The sequence below is a fragment of the Paramisgurnus dabryanus genome, chromosome 2 (genome assembly GCF_030506205.2).
Source record: "Paramisgurnus dabryanus chromosome 2, PD_genome_1.1, whole genome shotgun sequence".
NCBI classification, from domain to species: Eukaryota; Metazoa; Chordata; class Actinopteri; order Cypriniformes; family Cobitidae; genus Paramisgurnus; species Paramisgurnus dabryanus.
The window spans coordinates 24,294,573-24,321,156 of NC_133338.1; the positions used below are offsets into that span (position 1 = coordinate 24,294,573).

The 26,584-nt window shown below is 38.3% G+C and overlaps 2 protein-coding genes across 8 annotated transcripts in view; both read left to right on the forward strand.

Annotated features, from left to right (window-relative positions):
* The first annotated feature begins 129 nt into the window (after window positions 1-129).
* On the forward strand, window positions 130-13,298 carry krcp (kelch repeat-containing protein). The gene is made up of 13 exons (XM_065248751.2): window positions 130-361; window positions 705-866; window positions 1,165-1,237; window positions 1,438-1,497; window positions 1,584-1,854; window positions 3,152-3,283; window positions 3,361-3,548; window positions 4,414-4,610; window positions 4,753-4,844; window positions 5,077-5,131; window positions 5,240-5,337; window positions 12,535-12,629; window positions 12,720-13,298. The coding sequence occupies exons 1-13, from the start codon at window positions 300-302 to the stop codon at window positions 12,852-12,854; spliced, it is 1,620 nt and encodes a 539-aa protein (XP_065104823.1). The 5' UTR covers window positions 130-299; the 3' UTR covers window positions 12,855-13,298.
* A 2,823-nt stretch (window positions 13,299-16,121) lies between these two features.
* The window catches only part of mark2b (MAP/microtubule affinity-regulating kinase 2b), a 63,445-nt gene continuing 52,982 nt past the window's right edge, over window positions 16,122-26,584 (forward strand). For all 7 annotated transcript variants that reach the window (XM_065248742.1, XM_065248746.1, XM_065248745.1 and 4 more), the window contains exon 1: window positions 16,122-16,969. In XM_065248742.1, coding sequence (XP_065104814.1) covers window positions 16,919-16,969 — 51 coding nt within the window. In that variant the 5' untranslated portion in view covers window positions 16,122-16,918. The remainder of the gene's footprint in view (window positions 16,970-26,584) is intronic.

A 26,584-nucleotide genomic window follows, 5' to 3' on the forward strand; every position in this document is an offset into this window, starting at 1 on the left:
TTTTTGATGAAGCATATGTAAATCATTCATTGGCGTCCTTACTTGTCAATCAACAATTTTAACAACAGGAAGCTCCTTCTACTTCTATCGGATTGGTCAATGGCAATTTGTTCCCTCCCACTCATCCAATCACTGAGCTCCATGATTCTAGTGTGGTGGAGATGGCGCGAGTTTTATATTTATTGCGGGACGAGCTAGGTTGGCGGGAGTGATACCTCTGGATTTTGTAGTTGACTACTTTATTTAGTCATTTTTCTTTGAACGTGCTTTAAAAAGTATTTACATTTAGAAGCACCGAAATGGACGGCTTTGATGTTTATGCAATATTTGGAGTAGATGAGCCACCACGGCTTATCTTGAGGTAATGTTTACTGAATTAAACGCGCTTGGGAGGCTGTCTGCATAATATAATATAATTTTTCGTTTAATTTAAAGCTATGCCGCTCGAATGTGGTTCGAGATATGGTTACAGCAACTCACATAGCTTAGTTTTTGGTATATTTTCAAACAGATTCATACATGCTATTAAATTCATTCAAACGGCAACGTTGTTTTTAGATCGCCTGTCTCCCGCTCCTTGAAGTTCTTTCATCGCTTGATAAGCACCAGAAACCTGTACAATGCTGCAGCCACTTGACTTTATGTATCTACTTTTTTTTTTAACATGCACGAATGTTCTCATTCTTTTCTGTATTGTTTTACAGCTCTCCTGATGGGTGGCAGGACTCAGTTGAGATCCAGCCGTGTGTCCAGCAGATCGTTGTCTTCACCAGAGGAGACTGGGGAAAGAGAGATTCTGTTACAGTGGAACTTACAGATGAAGAAAACATGCCCATTAATATGGGAAAACTGACTCCTTTTAGCAAGTAACTATAGTTCAAACCCAAAATACCGTACTAATTTTTTTTTTTGAATGTGTATTCTACATTGTGTGCTTTTGTAAAGCAGCTTTGCAACAGTGTAAACTGTCAAAAGCTGTATACAAATAAATGTGAATTGAATAGAAATTGTTTGGCAGATGCTTTTATTCAAAGCTGCTTACAGGACATTCAAGCTATACGTTTTATCAGTATGTGTGTTCCCTAGGAATCAAACCCACAGCCTTTGTGCTGCTAACTACAGTGGTGACCTTTATATCTCTTACTAATCGTTCTCTTTTCTCAGGTGTCTGTCATGGGAGACCTCTGAGGATTGTGTCTGGTCCAGAGGAGCGACCTTAACTGTCAAAGTCAACCAGGTAAGTGATAGGATTAAAGTGAAACTGTCTCATTGTCGGTAACATAACAAGGTCCAGTTGGATTTCCTGTGCTGTTTTTTTTTAGGGGAGGTGGTCATGATCATTTTCCACACATTATGTAATAAAAGATTATTCAAGCATCAGGGTTTATGTGTATAAATCATTAAAACCAGAGACTTGTCATGATCATGTTTCCTAAGGTTACAAGTGATTTGCTGGATCCAGTGCTGACTTTATCACAGATGGAGTGTACACCAGAGGTGAGATGTGCTTTACATTTATTTTGGCTTCACTACAACAAAGATGTCTGTTTTCCAGTACTTTATGGCAGTGTTTTTTTTTCTAGTGCAACCCCACAGTCTCGGTATTAAAGGAGTGTAAAGGCAAAAGGAAGCGGTCACAGGGAGAGGAGGAAGATGAAGTGGAAGAAGGTAGAGAAAAGGAGAATATTTGTCCCAATGGCTCAGGAAAAGTAACGCCTCACAGAAGGGGCAAGACCAATCCTCGGGCAGGGCAAACACGTCTGTTTCCTCAAAAAGATGAACAGTCTGCCGCCGCCGCCACTTCTCAGAGCCACAAAGCTAAAGGCAAGCAGGCCAAAAATCCCTTGCAGAGTGGTGAGTGAGCTTTGTTATTTCTAACATATTGAGATTAGGTCAGGACAATGGGTGTTTCTCAAATGTGAGGATCCGTCCTAGGTAGGCTGCATATCGCTGCTGCTATGTCATCATGCACAATCGAAGGACATTTAAATCCGAAGGATGCTCCGTTTCGTGCAGTTCATTCGGCCACTTTTGAAGGATGCGTGAATTGTGGCTGCGTCCAAATAAAGGTCTTGCACTTGAGTACTTGCATGACGTATTTCCTATATTTGGCCAAAGTGTTCTAGTGGGAGTCAAGATCCCAAGTGTGCATGTAGAATAAGGACGCACTAAGCAATTGTACAATTGTTAAACCAGGTAGGTGCAGAAATTTGAGTTTTAAAGAATTACAGTTTATTGTTTATTTAGTAGTCCCTGAATAAACGACACAATTAATGTTGTTTCTAATTATGTGATGAAAGCAGTTGCAGATGTTTTACAAAATACACCTGGCACCAATGAAATGTCGTTTTACTACCAACATAATATGTAATACCCATTTATTTACTTACAATTAAAAGTGTCTGCGACATCTCGTGAGGTGTGGGCAAAAGTCTCATGATTTACATTTAGAACATGATGCATGATGGGATACGCATAGCCTTCAATACAGCTTCGAAGTGGTATTCGAGATAGTGTGGGTTAAAGGCGCTGCGCTTTGCCAGTTTTAAAACATGGGACAGTCTTGTTCACTTACTTCCTGTGGCGTGCATGTGCTCTCGAGTGGCCATGACCACAAGTGTGGGTATATGGATGCAGCCTGTATCTTTCGTGCCCTCAAATCACCCACAATTCTTTCCACACATTCAAAAAAATACCATTGTGAGAATAAAATAACTTTGGTCACCCAATTTCATTCTAAAATATAAACCAAACATTGGTAAGAAACGAGCACACACAATTTCAGTATGAAATGTATGACAAAACATGTTCAAATTAATCACAATGTTAAACAGCAAATTGCGTATAGAAATGGGAGACCCCAAATGGTTGATGCATGATTCTTAATCGCAGTACTGAATTAATGGAAAGCTGTAATAGCTTTTGGTCGTGGTGATAGATTGCATTATCTTCAACTTTTCATTTTCATGACAAGACGACGGGGACAGAAATCGGTATGACGTTGCCATGGACACTTATTTTACCAACTCATTCCAGTTATGGAGGACTCTAACCTTGAACTGTCTCTAACCTTGAACTGTCTCTAACCTTGAACTGTGTGTTTTAAAAGCAGTCATTTTAACCTTTTCTGTGTTGTTTTTGTGTTTTGTAGCTATATTGGATAAACCATCAGGGCGCTGGGGTCAGACACTATGTCCTATTGATCCACAGACAGCCATTTTGATTGGAGGACAAGGTGCTAGAATGCAATTCTGCAAAGATCCAATTTGGAAACTGTGCACAGGTAAATGCCTTTCAAATTCTCTTTCTTTTATTATCATTACTCTTATCATTATTATAACTCTTACTGATGTTCTTCAGAGGATCTGTCCTGGGTACCTGCCGAAACACTGGCTGAAGGACCCACCCCGGAGGCTCGTATTGGACATACAGCAACCTATGACCCAGAATCAAAACGTATCTTTGTGTTTGGCGGCTCAAAGCATAAGAAATGGTTCAATGACGTTCACATCCTAGACACACAAAGCTGGCGCTGGACTTTGGTGGAGGTTAGTTTTCAGTTTATCTCAAGGTTTCTATTGGGGCTTTTCCATTGCATAGTACCCCACGGTTTGGTTTGGTTTAGCTTACTTTTGGGAGCTTTTCCAATGGGTGGAGTACGTAGAACACACTACTTTTTTTAGTACCACATCAGTTGGGGTTCCAAGCGGTCCGAGCTGATACCAAACGTGACGCGAAAACACCATAGATCACTGATTGGTCTGAGAGAATCGTCACTACTAGCGACATAGCTAAAATGTAAAGATTAGCTTTACCTTAGTGCTAGCTTGCGCTGTCTCGAGCAAACATGTTGTCATCTGTGCTTTTAGCAATGAAAAACTTCCACAGGTTGAGAACCAGGAACACTATACCAGTTTTTTTCCAGACTTGCAGTTTGTAGCGGCACATTCACAACGCATGTGCGCATTATATGTGTATATGCAACTTAAATGAGTCTCAGCGGAGCGCATCGACTGACGACACCACTGGTGTTTGTAAAGAAACTGTAATGTGATACAGAGGTAGTGATAAACACGATGTGCAAACATCTTTGTGGTGGTCAATTTTAATTTTGTGGCGGACTGAGAAATAAATGAATGTATGGGGATGTTTAGCATTACAACAACGCTCTCATGTGTATGATACAGCAGCAGGCAGTGCAAATATTACAACATGCCTATAATCCCTCCCACTGTGAAGTGTTACTAAACTCGATGGAAAAGCTAACCAAGCCAAAGTAAGGTGAGCTGACCCGACCTGACCCAAACTGTGGGGTACTATAAAATGGAAAAGCGCCATATGTAGTCCAAAGAATTTGCCACTTAATTTAGGTAATGTTAAAAAATCCATCTCAAACCTTGTTTACCATTTTAGGCACAGGGTAAAGTGCCCCCTCTGGCGTATCACAGCTGCAGTATGTTCCGTGGAGAGCTCTTTGTGTTTGGAGGAGTGTTTCCTCGCCCCCATCCAGAGCCAGATGGCTGCAGTGACTCCATCTACATCTTTAACCCTGAAATGGCAATTTGGTATCAACCTATAGTCAATGGAGAGAAGCCTGCTCCTCGTTCTGGGTAAGGGATATTTTGAAACGGCAATGCTAGTACAAAGTTAACATTTCAGATGTGTAATTGATTGATTGTACATTTATTATGGGCTATATGTGTGGCAGAAAAGTATATTTTTTGGGCTCATGGATATTGATCATTTGTCCAGGCACTCGGCATGTGTGATGCAAGGAAGAATCTTTGTGTTTGGAGGATGGGACACCCCTGTCTGCTTCAATGACATGTTCATGCTAGACCTTGGTAAACCATTTGAATATTCTTTACAAATCGTACTGAATTGCGAGTAAATAGTTCAGTGACATTTTATAAATGTGCATTCAGGAATAACAAAAAAGTGCAAACATTTTACATTTAAATAATAATTAAATTGAAAAGTTTGTCTAATTTAAGTAATTTTGCTACTGATGGATGAGCAAAAGTCTAACAAACATATATGGTAGATAAATGTGATTTTATGCACATTTTTTTTCAGGTTTAATGGAATTTTCTGCTGTTAAGGCAAGTGGAGCTGCCCCTTCTCCCAGAAGGTATTTAAAAGAGATGTTAACTTCTTACTATTCACTGGAAAGTTTACTAATACATTTTTTAGTGTGCATTTTTCCCTACTGAGTGTTTGACCATTTTCTGAATCACAGTTGGCATGGCTGTGCTGTTGTCTCAGACTGCAGTTTTCTGGTCCAGGGGGGCTACAATGGGAACAGTGCTCTGAGTGACACCTTCATCTTCAACACGGGTAGGTGATTCTCACGAAAACTTGGTTGTAAAAATGTCAAGCATGAAAATGTAAAAATTGCTTAAATTTACTTTTTTTTCCACCAGACATTAGAAACAAAGTCTGAAGTATATGGGAACATTAATTTAAAAACTTTTACTTATCATTTAACACTTTTTGTAACATAATTTCAAAAATAAGTCTTAAAAAAATCTCATTACCGCAACAGTCAGAAAACATCAACACTGTTAGAAAAGCTAATATATTTTCACATTTTTAAAAATTTATTATTAATAGTCATGCACAGTAAATTGAAATTCTGAAATAATATTTATTTTAAATTTAACGTTTTTTTTATTTTGTTTTATTTAGGTCATATACCGCAACACCTTCCACAATTTACAACAATTTTTTTTTTATATTTCGAAGAAACCTGACACATTTTCAAAATGACATGACAAACCTGAAAGAACATAATTTGGAGATTCTGCACATGCATTTAAAATCAAAGTATTATGCTTCTATTAATGAAATTAACATTTAATAAGCATCTGTTGCGGTAATGATACATAGGTTTCGTAAATGAGGTTAATTATTTCGGTAATGAGAATACATATACTAGCCTGAGATTGTGTTAAAAACAAATTTTAAAGTAGAAAGTCTGATAATATTTACAGCATCATGCGTTCAAGTTCAAAACTGTTTTATTGTGTAGTCTTTGAAAAAAATATTAAAGAAAAAACATGAGAACAGGAAGGCTTATATTAATATTCCTTTGTGTCATATTTAAGTCCCCATTTATGCATTTAACATACTGAAATAAGATGGTCTTGATGACATATGCTGCCTACAAATGCGAGCTCTGAAGGCTGCAGCCATCGGATTGAGAAATGGCCAGCTAACGTCAACTGGATATCACAAAACATTTGTGTAAATAAGATGAAAAATATTTCCTTGCTGGATATGATTTGGTCTTCTGACCTTTTACCATTCTGTATCTGTTTCGATTAGAGAGAGAGAGAGAGAGAGAGAGGCTGTATCCGAAAGTTTAGACCGCTGACTTGTTCTCTCGCTGCCTTATGAGACAATGACTTTGGCTGCATAATGGCAGCTCCGAGAAATGCTTTAGGACAGACTTCATAGGCAGCAAAATTGAATTCAGGTTGAAATGTAAGCAGCCCTCTCTGTGTTCCGGGATGTCGCAAATCTGCTTGTGGTGCGGAGGTCTGATCGACCGGACCCACCCAATTCACACGAGCTCTGTGTGCTCCGCTTGGGGCTTCTCCACCCAAAGGCGGCAATTGTTGGCTCAGGGTGTCCCTTATTGTGAGGATCTCCCGATGAAGGTGCTCAGGACCCGGCTCAACATCGCCCTTGGAGGTTTCTTACTGCAGTGTCCCACTGCCGGCAAAGAGCCGCTGGTGGTCGTCCTCCCCTCGCTCAACCGGTTCAGTTTGTCGCCGAGAGCCTGTGTCCTGAACCGGGAGCCGCCAGGTCTGTTTCCTTTGGGTTTCCGGCGGAGGAAGATGAGATGTCTCTGACAGCGTTGGATGGAGACTGGGACCAGGCTCCACGTGGTGCATCAGACACACATCCATCCTTCTACAAGGAACTGGTGCGCATTCTCTTCAAAGCCGTGCAGGACTTGGAGATTGAGTGGAGCACCCCACAAGAACCCCAGAGAAGCAAGCTTGACTTTTGTTTTCTTCACTCAGGCCGCCCCGCTGATGCTCGGAGGAAAGTCACCAAAGCGTGGGCTACCCCTCCCCCCATTTTTTTTTCTTAGGTAGGCTACCTGTGTATTCCCCCCATCAAGGACGCTGTGGCTGCTCACCTCTGCCCCTTGTCCACTTCCTTGGATGGTGTGGCACAGCTTTGAGGGTAGTGAAGCCTCATGACAGCACACCTGTCCGAAAAAGCATACCCGCGCCGAGAGAGGCATTGCACACTATGGGGGTCCTACAGATCTTTTAGGCGCAGGTGCTTAAGGCTCTAGATGAGGGCAGCACGGATCTAAATACCTTCAGGGATCTGAGAATGGCTACGGATTTCACGCTAAGGGCCACGAAGACCACTCATGGTGGTCATGCACAGTCACGCCTGTTTCTCCATCCGGTCTGTTTGGTGACACGGTGGGCACAATCACGGAGCATTTCTCGGAAGCGGTGAAGAGCTCTAAGGCTATGAGCCATTTCCTACCTCACTACCCTGTGTCTCATGGACCAGAACCGGTGGTGCATCACAAGAGTCCCTGGCACAAATCCTCCAGTATATGATGCAAGAAACTGGGTCCTGGGGGACTGCCGTCCCGAACGAAACCGCTCAAAAAAAGAGTATTTTTCTCCTCAGTTGGTTTTGTGTTGCTCGCCCCAGGGCCCGTCCTCACATAAGCGTCTACAACACCCCCCCCCCACACTCTCGAACACGACCCACATGCTGCGAAGACAGCAGAGGCGGAAAGGGTTAACGCACAGTCCTAATGAATTGCGCAGCAACTCCCTTTCTGTCACAGCGCCGGGCGCTTTTAGGCCATCCTCTCTGGTGTCTGTGACTCACGCACTGCGCAGAAAGGAGGTGCCGCCTTTAGTCTCCCTTTGTCCCTCGCCCCCAGGCAGCAATCTGACACTGCAGACAGCGCGCGTTGTGCGGTCGCAGGTAGCTGAGATGCTGGCACGCATGGGATCCAACTTTGTGGATCTTGTGATCCAACTGATGTTGCAGCGCCTAGATGCGTGGCGTGCCATCGCTAGGTTGTTTTTGATACCTGAAAGTGGAAAGAAAGTATAACATTAAATTAGCATGTCTCACAACATGGGAGAAAAAAATGTATGTACACATCATCATAAAGTATAGACTTGTTGCATTGTGTTGTGTGTGTGTCATGTACATTTCCTAACACTGTAGTGTGTTTTTTGCTAATTACACCTGCTAGTAACATCTCCAAACCTAACCTCTCTCTCTCCTTCCTTCTGTACTCCTCAAGCCATTCTGGGTTGCTGTTAAGTTTCTCCCTGAACTTTGTCAACCTGGCCTTTGCTAAAGCTTTTTTCTCACTTGTTGACTGTCTACAATGAAGCATCATAAAGCAAACTATCAACAGTTATTACATGTTAAATTTATATAAAATTCATAAGAGATATTTAAATGTAATAAACAATATGCTTAAATTCTCATTACCGAAACAGAAGTTCTCTTTACCGCAACTGCTATTAAATGGTTGCGGTATATGAGAATGGTGTTGCGGAGGATGAGGTACCCCAGTATGTTTTGCTAAAAATAGAGAAGCCATTTTTTATTCAGTGCATATAATTAGACTTTAATAAAGAACATTTTCATAAAAAATTGTAAATCAAACAATTTTCGAAATGTAGAAAACTACCTGTTTCGGTAATGATAATCAAAATGTCGTGTAAGCATTCTGACAAGAGAATATTTCAAATTTAACTGGAAAGATATAAAGAGATGATCTTACCTGGTAGCCATCTTGAAGTAACTGGTCCATGTGCTTGGTCACTCAAAATCAAGCTTTATTAAAATTCTGTATGTGTGCTTAAACTGTTCTCAAAAAGTGTTGCGGAGGATGAGAACATCAGGCATGGACACATCAATTTCCTAATTTTTCTTCATTATTATTATACATGAATATTCAGTAAATTATTTTTCTGTCATCTAAAGTAGTCTAGCAAAACATACATTTATTTTTTTTCTAAATATTTTTGTTTTAATATGTTTGAATTACAGCATAACGCATGTTCAAACACAGCCGGACGCATCGCGGTAATGAGAATTTTAGCAGAAAATGAGATAAAATTGACAAATTATAAATTCTTATGTTGAAATCACACATTGTGCAAGTATTGTGTTAAAGCAACACCAAAGAGTTTTTTTAACCTTAAAATAACGCTTCCAAAACAGTTTCAGTCATTCATCCACTCTAAACATGGTGAACAGCACTTTCACATTCGCTTTGCAGCCCTCTATCGGCCAAAACCGCACTAAAGAAGTTTCCAAACGTCGGGTAGTGGTCCTGTAGTCCGAGTGAATACTACAAAAACTTGCTTTACGGCAGACCTACAATCCAATCAGAGCCAGCTATGCCTCAGTATTTATGACAGTGGGTAATGGACAATTACGCTTCTAACCTGTAGGGGGAGCAAAGAGCCAAAACTCTTTGGTGTTGCTTTAATTCTGAGGCTTTTTAATATTACTATATTACACATTTTATATCTAAAATCATTAGTGCCATGGTGTTTCAATGGTTTCGTGAGAATTACCCGGGTAAGACTAAGGCTGGATTTACAGTGCAGATCTTGACTATATCTGTTTTTTTTTCGACGACCTGTTTACATCATCTTTTAAAAGGGACTCTGATATCAGCATTTACACTAAACACTTGGCAAAACAATTCGAGGTAGGCATACTTACTCGGAACTGCTTAAACCACAAAGGAAGTAAAACATCGCTATATGCAATGGACACAGACAAATTGATTATACAAGATTATAGAGCTTTATTTCTGTAACAAGACATAAAACTTTAACATTACTCCACTAATGCCTGGCTCACACTACAGGATTTTTTAAATCCTGGCAGATTATGAAATCTGGTTGCAGCACACACATAAGGAGAATCTTGTCAGATATTCTTCTCTCAAATCTTAAACATGCTCACACTACAGGAATTTAAAATCCTAGTGCATCACACACTAAAGGATATTATTAGGATTATCTTGCCAGAGCAAGCACTTCACGTCACCTCAGGAGAAGAGTATATAAAGAAATGAAGATTATGATACATTTATTATGATTTCTTTTTAAATATTTACAAAGTAGCAGCTTTCATTTTGAAACCTAGGCGATTTCTCCTCCTCAGCTCTTGTTTATGGCAATGATCATGATATGTTTTAAGGATGTGTTATGCAGGCAGTGTTTGAATGCATACTGTAGATGTATGCACAATCTAGCACCAACTCAGGTCTAATCCTTATGCAAGATTTATTTAAATTTAAACATATATTTAAAAACATATTTTAAATATAATTGGCTAGCCTATATATCAATTTTTTTTTTTGCACATTTAGGAGTTACTATTAAGTGATGTATGCTATTTCTATCAATGCTCTGTTTTCCTGTTTCTTCCTACATTATTGTAGGTTTATAAGCATTGCTGCTAAATGACTTATGCTTGGTTAAACTCTATTTTGCACTGTTGTTTGCATTATTTAATTCCACTGTATATATACTGCTCTGCAGTGATATTATTTTTAGCTATATATATGTAAATTCTATTTTTCTTGTTTATTCTTCTGAGGCTACTGGTCTTTGAGAGCTTCTAAACAAATTTCATTATAGTTTTATTATGACAGTAAAGTTTCTATTTTAATCTATTCTATCTTGCAGTGTAGTGTCTAGTGTTAAATTCAGTATTTACATTACCAATGGTTCTGGACAAATATGTAATTTAATGTGAAACGTTGTAAGTCTGGATATGAGGCGCATCAGATTCACAAGTGTGCGGTGTTTCAGCAATCAGTTTCTGTGCGTTTGTGGAGCACGTCACAAAAAAAGAACTGAAAATCGTCATATCAATTTAAATTCGTTTTGTTAATATGCTAATTATTTAAGTGCAACATATTTCGTGTATGCCTATTTATTTTATTAAATTTCCTCTATACACAGAATAGCTGCAGGTGCGTGATGTGACTGACCATCATCATGTTCTGTTGTTTTTAAGATATTTTAGATAATGTTTATAAAAGAGTGAACAACGTGAATCAAGCGAGGAATTCATTTCGATATTTTAAATCGCCTGTCTGCCCCAAATAGCTGCAGTTGTGGCGGAATGAAAGTAGAATGAAACATTAACTTCCACAAACTATTTCTCCGGCTGCGCTGTCTACCCGTACTGCAGCTTGTTTCGCGGTCCCGAAAGCTGTCAATCATCTCCGTCTCTCATTGATTATTGTGAAAGTACTGACGTAATTATGCGGATTTAAAATCCTAAATATCAAACATGTTTGATAAGATCGGGGCGGCCCCGATTTGCTTGAGAGCATATCGCAAGGTGTAAGTTTAGACTTTTAAACGTCTCACATTACAGGATAATCTGGGCCGAACTTCGGAGCCGATCAAGGTCCATTGCCCGATTTTCCCTCGGATTCTCAGGAGGGGAAAATCGGGGTAAATTCGGCCCGATTATCCTGTGGTGTGAGCCAGGCATAAGTGGAGCTGTCGAACCAAAAATGCGCGGCTAAGAAGTGTCATATGATTGCAGGTTGTGTCCACCTGAGTTGAGATCATGTTCCAGTGTCGTAGTTTCAATGACACACAACTGTCTTGACATTGGAATATTCAATATGTCAGCTTACATTTCGGACGCAAATGCATGTATCTGATTAATATCCGATTTATTTCCACATATGAATGAGGCTTGAAACTGATCGGAGAATATCTAAATCTGTGTGCTTTTTCCTGCTTAAAATATCGGAATTGAGTCACTTCAAACAGGCAGTGTAAATGTGGCCTAAGATGGCTCATGATTGCTTAAGGTTTTATGGATTGAATTTGTATTTGGGTTTTTTCACATACAACAGATGCTCCTTACAGAGGTTTTATTTAGGTTAAAAGATTATTTGAAAAGTTTGATTCCAAAACGCAATAAATCTATTATTAATTTAGGTAAAAACTTGTTTTCTATACCAAGAAAGTGATAAGATGAAAACCACTATTTTCTGTTACAAACTTTCACATGGCATCTTTAGGTTATAATAACATTAAAAATTCAAATCCTTATTTGATTTTTTTTATTGAATCAATATATAAATGTGCATTCATCTTTGCCATGTTATAGTCATTTAGTTGACGTGTGCTAACACTGATAAAAACACCGATTAAAAAAACATTAATGGCATTAATCAAAACACTTACTTATATATACACGTTTTGGGGGGAAAAAAGGAGAAGAGATGACAATTAAACAGGGCAGATATTGGATTTTGCATATAATTAATAATTTACTTTTTAATACTGACCTGATACAATACTGATTTTGGCGGTAACTCATTTAAAAAAAACTGTTTATCGCGTTTTGGAACCAAACGCTTCATTTTAGGGTTACTGAACCAATCAGAAAGGATAATATTAAATCTTGGCTTTAAGAGTTTTGAATGTGTTTATACCTTTTCCTGTTGTTTTAAATGCATGTGTGTTTGTGTTTTAGTCACCAGTTCCTGGTCTTCCCTGACTCTGCCCCAGCTGAATTCTGTACCAAGAGCTGGGCATTCCATCATAACCATGCCATTCACATGCAAAACGGTACTTTATATAAAACGTTAAACTTTACTTGATAAAAATCTTAAGTGGTTTCAAAACTTTTTAATGTTTGTGTTTTTTTTTATCTCAAAGGAGTCTATGGATGAGCAGGAGGAAGTTCCAGAGCCAGCCCCAGAAACACTGTTGATTTTTGGTGGAGGTGACAATGAAGGGAGCTTCTTTTCGGATCTTATCACTGTGCCAGTAAAGGAGATAAGACAAGACTAAATGTTTGTGTCAAGATTCAGTTTATTAAATGAGACACTGAGATGACTCATTTTTATATTACTTTTATGCTGTGGTGCTTCGACATGTTTGTATGTGTGGATACTTATCTATTTAAATGGTTCATATCTTTCTATAAATACTTCAAATGTGTTATAGCACATCACTCAGGATTTTGCTCCATGTCACTTGTTTTTTTTTTTGTGCAAACTGTGGGAAGTAGTTCTTTACTTTGCCATATTTGTGTTAAGGGATATTTTACTCTAAAGTGAAAATTCTGTCATCATTTACTCACTCAAATTGTTACAAACCTGTATAAATTACTGTGTTCCGATGAACACAAAGGAAGATATTTTAAGAAATGTTTGTAACCAAACCATTCTGAAGCACCATTCACTTCCATAGTAGGAAAAAGACAACTATTGAAGTGAATGGTGCTTCTAATTGGTTTGGTTACAAGCATTCCTTAAAATATCTTCCTTTGTGTTCATCAGAACAAAGAAATGTAGACAGGTTTGTAACAACGTGAGATTGAGTAAATGATTACAGAATTTTCATTTTTGGGTTAACTATTCCTTTAAAGCCTGTTAAAATAAGTCTGATAATATGAACTATTGTGGAAGTATTGTCTACTACAACAAGGCAACTTGTTAGGAATAATTAACCCTAAAACTCCTTAATGTGGTTTCAATGTTTTTTTATTCCCAGTTTTCTGTAGTTTTACATCACATATGAACCCTTTGGACATCAATGGCATCTGTAGATGTTATTTGTTTCGGCATTTCTAAAGCAATTGACATTAATATCAAACCTGGTACTGTAGGCTAACTGATTGAAAAGCTTTAATGATAGAGGAAGATCTTGGGTGTAAAACTAACATGTAGGTCTGTTATTTGCATAAATTCCTATTGCATGGCTTTAGACGACTGGGAATACCACACTTTTAGTATGGAATTCTTTTATAAATATTAAGCTTGACAGGCATGATCACTGTGACATTAACAACTTAATGATCATATGAATGTTTTTGCATATATTTTAGAAGTAGCATGATTTTTTGTAAACTATTTTAACTTCCAGACATGGGTTTTCTGAATCACAGCTGTAAGAACTGAAATTAGGTTTATCAGAAGACTTTGTGTGCGTCTGTCCTTTGGGATGTTTTATATAAAATATTTTATGTGTGAATTGTAGCTGTAAATATTCTTGAAAACCTGTTGAAATTAAAGTGATTTATATTTCACTGCCTCTTAATTAAGTGGTACTTTTCATACAGTAAGAAAGCAGGTCAGTCTTTGATTATTTCCTGGGTCGAAGTACCTCGATCTTGAAAATCTTCACGGCAACAACGACCACATGATGTCACCCGACGTCTGCAGTCGCCGTTACGGCAGCGAATACCGCAGTAGCACTGATTAAAACGCCTGGAGGATCCGCGCACGGATCCGCCGCCCCTCCCTGTTCAGCGCGCTCCGGAGATCGGCCATGTTGCTTCTCGAGCTTGTTCCGGTATCAGGCACGAGCGTTTGAGCAGCTCGGCCGCAGTACGACACCGATCCTAGGGCTGTTCGATTCCGGATTTTTTGGAATCGATTCCGATTCCGATTCCTGTTTCTGGAATCGAAAGAATCGATTCCAAGAATCGATTCCTCACTGCTATTTTCGATTCTTTTTCTATACGAACAGTGTCTAACATTGGCCCGTCTTACCGTGCCACACAACGAGAAACACTCTATACCGGGCGTGTCAAAGCGACTGTTGCAAATCCATTTACAATGGATTACAATGGACAAGAACACGCCCATTTTTAACCCCTGCAGTGCGCGAGCTATGGATAGAAGGTTATTTTGAAAATTTAATGATGCTGAATTTGTAAACCTACCTAAAAGTATTTTTGTACATATAATCACCCAACATAATGTAAACTATTTTGTGAAAATATAATCTTGATATCTTTAATATTCATGTCAAGATTAAGATCAATGCTTGTAATCAAACTTTGATGCTCCTAAAGTAGGCCTACTTTAAGTCTCTTTTAAAAACAGTTAAATGCCTGTTTATAACAGCAACCAAAAAAAAGCAGAATAAATAACAGGTGGTGGTCCTGCATCTTCATGTGATGTCTCTCTCATCTCTTGAGGAAGTTGCTCTTTCTTAAACCCACAGCCAATGCAACACTTTAATAGCTGATAAATTAAATTTGAATTGTAGTTTATTATAAGATGGTGTTTTCCCCTCTTTTGTGCAGTTGAAAATAATACACCAATACTTTCAGCAGTTTCCAAGAATGTGGTAAATGAAATATGATGTGCAATTAGTGAAAGTAAATGTTATTCTACACCAAAAGATTATAAAGTGCAACTCTTTAAATAACAATTTATCTTCAATGCACTAAATAAGTTTACTTCAATTGCAATGTTCTCATATAACTGATTTCTGACTGCAACAATATTAACAGGAGTCCATATTAACTGCTAAGTCTGTACAGAAAGGTGCAGTAAAGAAGATACCCATGTAAAAATGTGTAAAATAAAAAAAATTGTTTATTGGCATTTTTTTGTCACATGAAAGGGACAGGGTAACATCTTTGTAAAAAGAATTTTAAAGAATAGATAGCATACAAATTACTAAATAAATTATTAAATGACTTTATTAAATCAATTTTCAATAATATGGTCATACGTTTTTCTTGTCATTTGTTTAAGAATAATAATCAAAACGTCTGCTTTACAAAAACAAGTTCCACAAGTACAGCTTTTTTATATTATATATATTTTAAATAACATCGTTATATTCAATCTAACCTTTTTTATTACGTGTTGAATTTGAAAAGCTCTTCATATTAATCGTGCATCTTACGCAGATTGCGCTCGTATAATGGAGAATACATGAATGCGTCAGACTTTACGTATCACCTCTGATTAAAAAGGTGCGATCTAATCTTGTTTACATGAAGTAAACCTGCTCCCGAGCATCTTACGGACCGGTTGCTATGACAGCAACTTGAGGATGAGCTTCGAAGAACCAAATAATCCAAGATCAAGCCAAATCACCATTAAAATCCAGCTAACGGAGTAATCCACGTACGAAGAACGGAACCATGGCCGCGATTTGTATTAAAAATCAATCTTAAAGAGGAGTCGATTCTCCTTAATGGAATCGATTCCCCTTATGGAATCGATTCCAACCTTTGGAATCGACTCTCGATTCTCAATGCCTCGGAATCGAAGAATCGATTCTTTTTGGAATCGATTCCCAGCCCTAACCGATCCGCCTCCACCGAAGCCCGATTCACCACAGCCCTGAGCCAATCATGGATTTTACTACCTGGTCGTGGATTTTTGTCTTTGGACGTTAGTCCCAACGCAAAACCCGAAACGTTTCTTCTAATAAGAGAACCATTTCTCACCTTTGAGTGACAGAAGATGGGTTTGAGGATTTTGCGGGATTGATTATTGTTGAAATCCAGCTAACCTTCACTATAAACACTCACGTTTTCTTCCCGTCTGTCGTCACCGCAGCGCATTTTGTTTCGTTTTGTCTGTAACCGGCTGTTGAGGTTTTTCACCTTTTTGTTGACATTTATTGTTTTTTTTGAAGGTCGGTAAAACTGTAACTGGTTTTTGGTCGGCCTATCACTTCATATCTTCGTGTAGAGCAAATCTAAAAAGTAAACCGCTTTATTTACGTATTTACAATATATAGCTGATTGTTTTTTTTTTTTAGACGTGCAAGTATCCAAGTCGTTAAGGGAGCAAATATACATTGACGCCAGTTCCATGTTAACCTTTTCAGGAAAACCTCAAAAATCTTTTTTAAGGACCTCCTGTTTATCGTTAATGGATCCATAGACTTTAATACAAGTTTTCCCTCTGCATATGGACGAATGCTGGGCTTCAACTTGTTGATATCTGTCTGCGTGGCTAGTTCGGGCTAGCTAGCAACGTTGATCTTCTTAATCTGAAACTGGACGAAAACGCAGCTTTTAAATGCTTGTCCACCACTAAAAAGGGTTTTCAATCTTTATTTCCCCTATTGGCCCTAATTTTGAGAAACCCTGGGAGAAAATGTCAACCCGGCCTCAAGGAGTAGGTGTTATAGAGAATTCATCAGGCCAGGTGAGAGACATCTTCACATTGCTTATAAACGAATGTATCAGTTGTGTATGTTTTAGTTGAAAATGACTCTGTGTTTGTATTACATTTTGTTTACCTTAAGTAAAGAGCTTTTAAAGTGACGTGACAGGTGACTGTTAAAATGATAGGACAGGAGTTAGTTCAGGAAGAGTTTAACTGACTCAACATGACTTCCCTTAGCTGTTAAAGGGTTGTCTTTTAAACCTTTTCATCTTCCTTATTGTGGATGACATCAGTTTTGTATGAATTTTGTCTTGTTTCTACTTTTAGCCACTACAGTAATTCTCTTTATCAAAAAGTGGCACCTGTTCTCACCCACCTCATGCTTAATAAAGTTATCCAGAAGTTTAGACCTGAACAGCTAGTGCATGTGTCTTGGGAACCATGAAGAACGTAGCCTTGCCCCAAATGTGATAAGGCACAGATTGCATTGTGAGTACCAAAGGATGGAAAAGTGAGCCATTCGGAATGAGGAGGAAGAAGCGATTCAAAGGTCATTAATAACTAATGCTAGTGTGACTAATGCTGAGTCTGCTTCATGCAGTACAGAAGCCGGGCAGCGCTAACATGTGTGTTTCAGTGAGTGTTTTAATGAAGAGAGAGAGAGAGAGTTTATCTCCTTGTCCAGTTCTGTGGATGCCCTCTCGTGAATCAAGACCTCTTTTTTTAAGGGTGTCTGTTTTAGCAGAGGAAACGTGTGAAAAGTGAATCAGCTTTGTTAATCATAATAGTGAAGTTGTGGGTGAGTTTCAGCCTGCTATGTAGGAGGAGAGTTATGAAAATGTGTTGTTATTTTGCATTATCCTCCGTGGCTTTGATCAGGAGCTGGGAAGGATGCTTTGCATAAAAATTGGACTTGGAACAGAGATGGCATGTATGTTTATGTTTATGACTCAAGTCGGAACATGATTTGCATTTGTGGAAATGTGCCATTTTGTCACTATTTAACACAGGCAAAGTAATTTGACAGCAGTGTTTGTTAAAAAAAAACTCAAGTGCAATGCTCAACATGGATTGAGGGCCCATTTGGCATGTCACTCTATTCACCAGCATGACATCCGTGTCTAAAACACACACCATTTGAATAAGTGTGAACATGAGGTTTCCTTGTCCGTAGTGTGTCATCTTACTGGTGCTGTGACTTGACACCACAGGCTTGTGTTACAGATCACTGGAATCCCAGCACCCACAAACACAGATTTAGAGAAGGAGAGAAAACCCTACACCTGCTTACCCTCTAACCCAGGGCTATTCAATTAGTTTGTCGTGGGGGCCAGTTCATGAAAAGCATCTCAAATGAGGGGCCGGAGATATAACAGTGATGATGACTACATTTTCCTACATTTAAACATACTGATGTTATATTTTGAAACAGCATAAAAACAAAATCAGTGCATTGTACAATTGGCTTTTTCTACAAACATGTATTTTGAAACTGCATTCAACAACATCAGTGCATTGTTAAATGTCCAAGTACGCTTTTCCTACATCCAGACATGTAATTTTAAAATTGCATAACAACACAAGTGCATTGTAAGATGCCCAAGTAAGCTTTTTTCTACATTTAAAGGGGTAAATAAGAGCCATATCACACTCATTGAGAAATTAACTCATTTACTCACTTCAGTGCACATAACAAAAAAGTTTATAATATGGAACATAACATTGTTTTATGCAGTTTTTTGTCAAAGCTAATTATTACAGTAGCATTATTTAAACTACAACAGCCATCTTAATAATTGGCAAACATTAGGCTAGCTTCTAATAGACGGTTTCATCGGACGCAAGTGCGCTGACGCGATACACGTCTGGATCCGAACGTTACTTCCGGTTTCGTTTTTTTAATGGTCTGAATATTTGCTAAACTGATCTCTTGAACAAATGCCTCGTCGAAAATAACAAATGTTTTGGTTTCCTAGGTAATCTATGTGTTGTTTTTTTTGCTTGTTATATAAATAAACTACGTTTTAAGAACTTTGTTGTTATTTATTTTTAGCGGAGTTTACCGGAAGTTACGTGCGGACCATGACAGCCGCTTGTTTGTGTTGTTACTGCTGAAACCGTCTATAAGACAGAATATGTTTTTAGATTTCGCAAGAGCAGTAAAATCAGGTGTATGTTTGTCAGCGCGATACGCATACAGTGGTGCAGGTGCTGGGCTGTGAGCGATGGACGATTAACTGTTACTCGTTTAAATTGCATTCTTGTGTGAGAACGATGACTCGCATAATATTTGAGCCTTTGTCTGCTTTGTATTTTGGAGAAACGGCAGGATCTTTTTGTCTAGTTCACAAAATCGTCTCAATGAGTTTAAGCAAGTCATAATTGAGCTGACATATCAAAAAGGCAGTGTTTTTAAGCTGGAAATACAACAAATAAAGTTAAAAACACCCATAGAGTCCAGGCTCTTAACTCACCACTGTCAGCTATCGCGGCTCGAGACGCAGGGGAGGCGATCGCGTTGAAGTTGTGGACCAAAGCTCGAATATAAACACGTGACACAGCTGCTCGCACCAGTCACGTGACTCCCGCTCTGCAGCTCATGGTGTATGAAACAGACGCACGCGCATCAACTCGTTACTGTAGGGCCCGTTGTCTAACTTATTAAATTTATTAGGGTCTTATCTAGCAAAACAATTGTCATTTTTGACAATAAAAATAACAAATATACACTTTTAAAGCACATCTTCTCATCTAGATCCGGTCCAGCGCGACCTAACATAAATGCGTAGTGACGTAGGGAGGTCACGTGTTACATATATAAAACGCACATTTGCGGACCATTGTAAACAATAAACTGACACAAAGACATTAATTAGTATCAGTTGACATACAACAACGTAGGAACGGTCCTCTTTCAACACACTTGTAAACACTGGGGCGGAGTTTCGCGTTCGTCCTCCGTGACCTCTTGACGGCATGACGTATTGTGTGGGGTCACGTTGGCGCATCACGACCGGATCTTAACAAGAAGTTGTGCTTTAAAAGTGTATATTTGTTATTTTTATTGTCAAAAATGACAATCGTTTTGCTAGATAAGACCCTTTATGGCTCGTTTGGGATCGTTTATAGTCCTTTGAAACTCCGTTGAAAAAACTGTTAAGTGTTGAGTTAAGCGTTAAATGTTGGGCTCTATTAAATTCCATTAAAATGAGAAAAATCCTGGAATGTTTTCCTTTAAAAAACATAATTTCTTCTTGACCGAACAAAGAAAGACATCAACATTTTGGATGACAATGTGGTGAGTAAATTATCTGGATTTTTCTTTTAAGAAAATGGAATATTCCTTTAAGCCTTGTGTGTGAAAACTGGGGGGAAATATAGTAAAGGTAATAGAACATAAAGGTTTGCAAAATAAGTTTTACCAATAATGTCTCATGGGGTGAACCCTAACTCGACCTTCAGCTTCTTGGTCAAAAAGCAAGATACAAAGCACAGTTTGTGACGCAGTTGCTCGCCGGGTGCTGCAGTGATAGCTGCCCACTGCTCTGGGTATGTTTGTGCTTGTCTTCAAAATTCACTGGGATGGGTCAGGTCACATGCAGAGGTCACATTTAGGGTATGGGTTACCATAATTTTATTCCCAATAGAGAAAAAATTAAGTCCTGCTCTTAATTTTCTCATTAAAATTTTTATTTTAACTTAAAAATATGTGATGTGACATAAGTTAAATTTCTTTTTGAGTGCCATTATAGCCAGACTTTAAAGTTCAGTCATAGCAGCTATTTATGACTAGATGTTTTGCTGGCTTTTGTAACTATTGTATATAGCTATTAGGGATGGGCATTTGATAAAAAATTTTTAGTCGATTGTCGGGAGAATTAACGATCGACTATCGATTAATCATTAATATTTTTATAATAACAAATAATTATTTAACTTTTATAATTCAAAAATGTTGAATACAAAAATACAGCGTGTTTTTCTCCATGAGACCTTTATTATAAGATCAACTTGTGGCAAACAGTTGAACTACATTTAGTTAGACAAACGGAACATATATGCGCTTGAATATGCGGTGCTCTAAAGCAGCGGAACCTGCAGCTGTGAGCCGCATTCTTAAACAGAGACCTCATTTGTTCCAAAAAATCATGACCTCTTCATGATTATTTTTTTGAAATCAAAACGGAAGGTCACAGATAACGGAGTATGGCGTCAAATATATTGCACCCTGTTGGTAAAATGTTGAATTGCTGCCACACAGTGAAATTCATTTAAATGCTTCAAGACACACACTATGCTAGGCAACGCAACCTGCATTAGATAAAAAAAGTATTCAATTAATCAATAACAAATTAACGTCATCGACTAAATTCTTAACAATCAATTATCGATCGTCGATTAATCATGCCCATCCCTAATAGCTATATTCAAGTGAAATGGTCTCTAAATAATGAAGAATTATAATGGATAATGTGGAGTGTCTTGCATCTTTTTGCCAATTCTGTCTGGCTCTCACAATTTGTGCTGCTGCTTAAGCTTTTGTGGACTGTCAGAAATGTCAATGCACCTGTTTTTATAGATATTCTATTGTTTATGAGATCAAATGAGAAAAAAGCCCTCAAAATATGTTCTGTGCTGCTGTGGTTAGGGCAGTATTTTACCACCACAGTGGTAATGCACCAATTTATGGTTATAGAATGTGTGTGGGCGCGCATGGGTGCATGTGCACATTGATGCATATAGGCTTATATATAATGCATACATATATTTTAAATGTAAACAAGGATCAGATATACGTTTCTTTACAACATGCGTGTTTACAAGCGCCGGTTTCTTTTTCCGCCGGTGGGTGCTCGTCACAACATCAAGCAATGCTTACGTTACTTGGCAACGACAGACGCTCTGGAGCGCCCACGTGCTTTGAAAAGGAGGAAAGCGGCACGGTCATGTGGTTTTAGACGTGAAATGTGAAGCAAATGAGCATATTGGCGCCTATGTGCATGCTGTAGAACTTTCATCCATAAAACAACACTTGGTTCAAGTGAGAAATCTTTTTGGGGTTATAATGTTTCCAGCCATGCTGAAAATGCGTTCTGGTATACAGGTAGTGCAGATTGATATTTTTCGCAACCTTAAGTGACCAAAAAGAGAATATCTTGCCTCATTCTTCCACCCGCAAGCAGCAAGTTATCACTGATTAGTTGCCTCCCCTTGCAAATAGCGGACAATCTCTGAGCCTGCTGGCCGTTTGCGTTTACACGAACTTGAAGACATCTTGCTGTGCGTGATTGTAATTTATATTTTTACATTTTGGCGATATGCGTATCACGTGCGGTGTGGTAATAACATTGTGCTGTGTTTATTGCAACAGTCACAGCCCTACTGTGGTGTACTTTTATATTAACCAGCGGTCTTAAACTTAAACTGGTTTAGGTCCATTTCTGAGATTGACATTTCATTGGAGGGGTGCAGAGCTATTTTAACGTTCAAAAAAGCATGTAAATGTACTGTTTAAAGTTTATTATTTAAATATAAAATACTTGTAAATATATAAGCAGTGGTTTCTATATTTTTAATATACATTATTTTATAAAAATAAGTAAATATTTTCTTAACCGTACATTATATAACTTATAGGCCTATTAAAACCTTGCACTAAACCAATAAATAAAATTTCTGAATACATTTCTGAATTATTATACTGTTGTTACATTTTTACCTGATTTTTTTTTCAGTCACAGTATTGGCTTCATTATGTTCCATCTCTGTTATTCCACAGATTAAAGGAATTTGCTATTATATTAATATGTGGAAACATATTAATAAGTGAAAGTGATCCTAAAACCTTTGAATGGGTAGCTAGCTGGACAGAAATAAATAATATTACTCCTCTATGTGTAATATGCGTTGCATTACATCTACCGCTCTGCCTTCCTATGCATGTTTACATTAGAAGCTGTGACTTGTTGGTGAACTACTAACCCCGCAGCAGCTCTTCTTTGAGTAACAGCTTATATCCACCCGGAAGTAACAAATCTTTTCTGGACAAACACTACAAAGTCCCGACCAGATTAACTGATCGCATGGTAACAATGATATGATTGATGCGAGGTGCAGATGAGGAATTAAAATCTAATCACGCATTCCGTTATCCTCGCCATCACGGAGAGCTTAAAGCTAATAAACTTTAAGTTAGTGACTCCATAAGTTAACCTTTTCAATAAAAGTCCAATATAGCACTATTCTCTCCACTTAAAACTGCCATATTGTTCTGTTTGTGGTGTAATGTTATTTATAGTAAGTGAAGTTTACTGTTTATTGCACTGATTTTGGATAATAAAGTTTATTGTTAAACACGCCATTAAGTGTTTGATCAGCACATTTGAGTGATCATTGCAAAATTGTATTTATTTTAATACAGTATATTCCAGTGTTTCCCATATATTCATTTATCTATCAACACTGGCCGCCACAAATAGATTTTTCATGATTCCCATTTACATTTTAATTTTACTATTTAAAACGGCTTAATTCATTGCAGCGAGCGCTCAGCGCGCCTCCATCCTCCCTCTCTCGTTGTGTGCAGCGCAACAGCGCGCGCCCCCGGTCCCCTCCCCTCTCTTTGCTGATCCTGCACGCCTCTCTCACATAACAGTGAAAAGTATTTAACTCCGTGTTTGTCCGTGTACTTTCTCTTTTTCGCGTAAACGTCAACAGTCACGGACAGAGAAGTCGGTGGCTGATTAAGTTCATCATGAGAGTGACTTAACAAAAGGTTAGCATAGTGTTTCCCACATATACCCGTTCTGATGTGAGTCTGTGTCCGAGCTCTCTCCCTACCTATTATGCGGCATGCCCATGCACGTGTTCTGTAGTAACAGCAACTGTGTATTCTCTCATATTTCTGAATTAGCAACAAATTGTCTGCGCTATACAATAAAATACCACTCGTATTTCTAATAAAAAAGCGCTCATAACACAACAACACTGATGAGAAGAGCAACACCAGTACAGCCTCAATGTAAACGTATGATGATTTTTTTCAGATAAGGTCGCGTTTTTAGCAGCAGTTTAAGAAAGAGCTGATTGGATTAAACAAGGAGTTACCGAGTTGTGGGTCGTTACTGGGTCCTGTTTAGTCACTATTTTATAGACAACAGAACAGAAACTATATAAAAATAGCATCCTAGTTGTTTAAAAATGCAATATAATGTGACGGATCAAAGAGTAAAACACGACGCAATGACGTCACATATATGCTAATCAGCGTGTGACGTCATCGCCGCCACAGTATCTCAAAATCCTGTGGGAAACACTGTAGAACTTCTATAGTGTATTGTATAGTGTTTGTGTCAAACAGTTGGACACAGTTGTTACCATTTGTGTGCCCAAACTTTTGGCTGGTACTGTATATAGAAAAGTGTGATGTACTGTAGTATATGTGTACTGTACTATATTATACACATAAAGAATATAACAATATATTGGCCTTTCAGACTTTTTTTTTACTCCTTAAAGGTCTCGTTCTTTGTGTGTTTTTGAAGCTTTGATTGTGTTAACAGTGCGCAATATAATGTTTGTTCATGTTTCACGTGTAAAAAAACTCGCTATTTTTCACACAATTTACTTTTCTGTATAACGCTGTTTTCACCGTTCTCAAAACTGGCTGATGTCTTCCTTGTTTTACGAATTGCTGTAGTTTGTTTAGTGTGTTGTGATTCGACAGCAGCTTAGCTTAGCAGAGCCGTTTGAGTCAAAGCTGGCGACTGACGTATTCCTGTGGACAAAGTTTTGTCAAACACTCTTATATTGAGGTCATTCAATCAGGAAGTAGAGGGCTGTAGTACAAACTGGCCGTTCGCTGTAGGCTTTAAAAGGGGAATTCTGTTAAAGAAAATATATCGCCTGGCAGTGAACATTGAGCTTAATAATTTTGCCGGTATTATTTATGCTCTAACAGCAACATTACACGCCAACTAAAGTTTAAAAATTGGATCAAGAAGAACATTACCTTTTAATATCTGTATCGATATGCCCCCTCATATTGGTCAGGCTCTAGGTCAGGGGTGTCAAACTCATTTTAGGCTGAGGGCCGGATGGTAAATAACGCCATGAAGTGCGGGCCGGATAATTTTTTTAAACCTTAGTGTGCTGATAATTGTGTTAAAATTAACTAAACAAACCAATTAATTAGTTTGTTTAGCAAGAAAACCAGAGAAACACACAGCTCTGTGAAAACTACATTTCATAAGGTCACACTCATACGGTATATTATACACACAAATTTACATCTGAACAAAACCCACTGGCCTTATAGGTTGAAAAGCTTTAATTTAACTTCTTTTGCCTTAATGCCAAAATTATTTATAAACCATTCACTTTTCTTTGGAATATATTTGTAATGAGAACAGTCATTTAGAAAATGCTAGATGGGGCAGTGGCCCAATCCAGGCAGAGAGTGGACACAGAGATGCTGCGGAGCGGGCGAGAAAACAGGAAGTGGATTACCAGAATCGGTGGATCTTTAGCGGAGCGGTAACAATAAAACGGCAAGATTTTTGGGCACCGTGTTTACTCTATGTTCCGCGTTTTGCTGCTTTCCGCAAGTCTCTCATATTAAAAACGAACTAGACACCCGCCTAAAAGGGTTTTTAAAATATCTATTTAATATTTAGTAAAACTGTATACATCATCATGCGGGCCGGATTGGACACCTTTGCGGGCCGTATCCGGCCCGCGGGCCGCATGTTTGACACCCCTGCTCTAGGTAGTACCATGCAACATATAAAAACACACTGTATTATAGTTGATTGTGATACTGTTGGGCATTCTCCATAAGTACCACTTATCTCTTTCAGGTCCCTTTGCCCTGATCAGTGACAAGTGATCGACTCCATTAGAAATCCTTGCTCCACTAGGCAGATCATTTCACAGGAATTAAAACTTTGTTTTTAATGCCAGTAGTTTGCTGGGTGTGTGACAACCTAAGCTGATCTGCAGAAACGTAACTGCATGTCATTTTCAGTAATCATTTCAGATGCTTAGATCTAAAACAAACTAGTGTCATGTAATCTGTAGGGATTTACAGATTACAGTATACACAGATTGTAGTAAATCCTGATTTGAGATACGCTGCAACTTCAGGAAATCTTAGTCATTGAGTTGTTTTAGCAGATCAGTTACATCCAGTCTTTTAATCTTGGGAGGATGTAACCTAACTATAAAGGCTTCAGTTCATAAAAGTTGTTTGTTATCTCCTTTTACTTTGTGGGGTGGTTTCCTGAACAGGGATTAGACCTAGACTAAAATAAATGAAAGGGCTGTCCAAACTGAACACAACTTGCACTGACATATCTTAAAATACATCAGTGCCCTTTGTTTAGCCTCAAAATGCATTTAATGTTTTTAGTAAGGCATGTTTGTTAAAACTAATTATATTTCCTAATTAAATCATGGCCTAGTCCTGGTTTAAGATAATCCATGTCTGGGAAACAACCCCCATGTTTTTCTCATGGTTTGTTAGTCTCATTGCAATTTCCAAAAAGTCCTCACATTTTAAGGCATATGTTCTCATAATCTGTCATTGGGTTAGGCGTGGTGAAATCTGAAGGGGTGGGGTGAAGGATAAATTACATCAGATTCACTGTCATTACT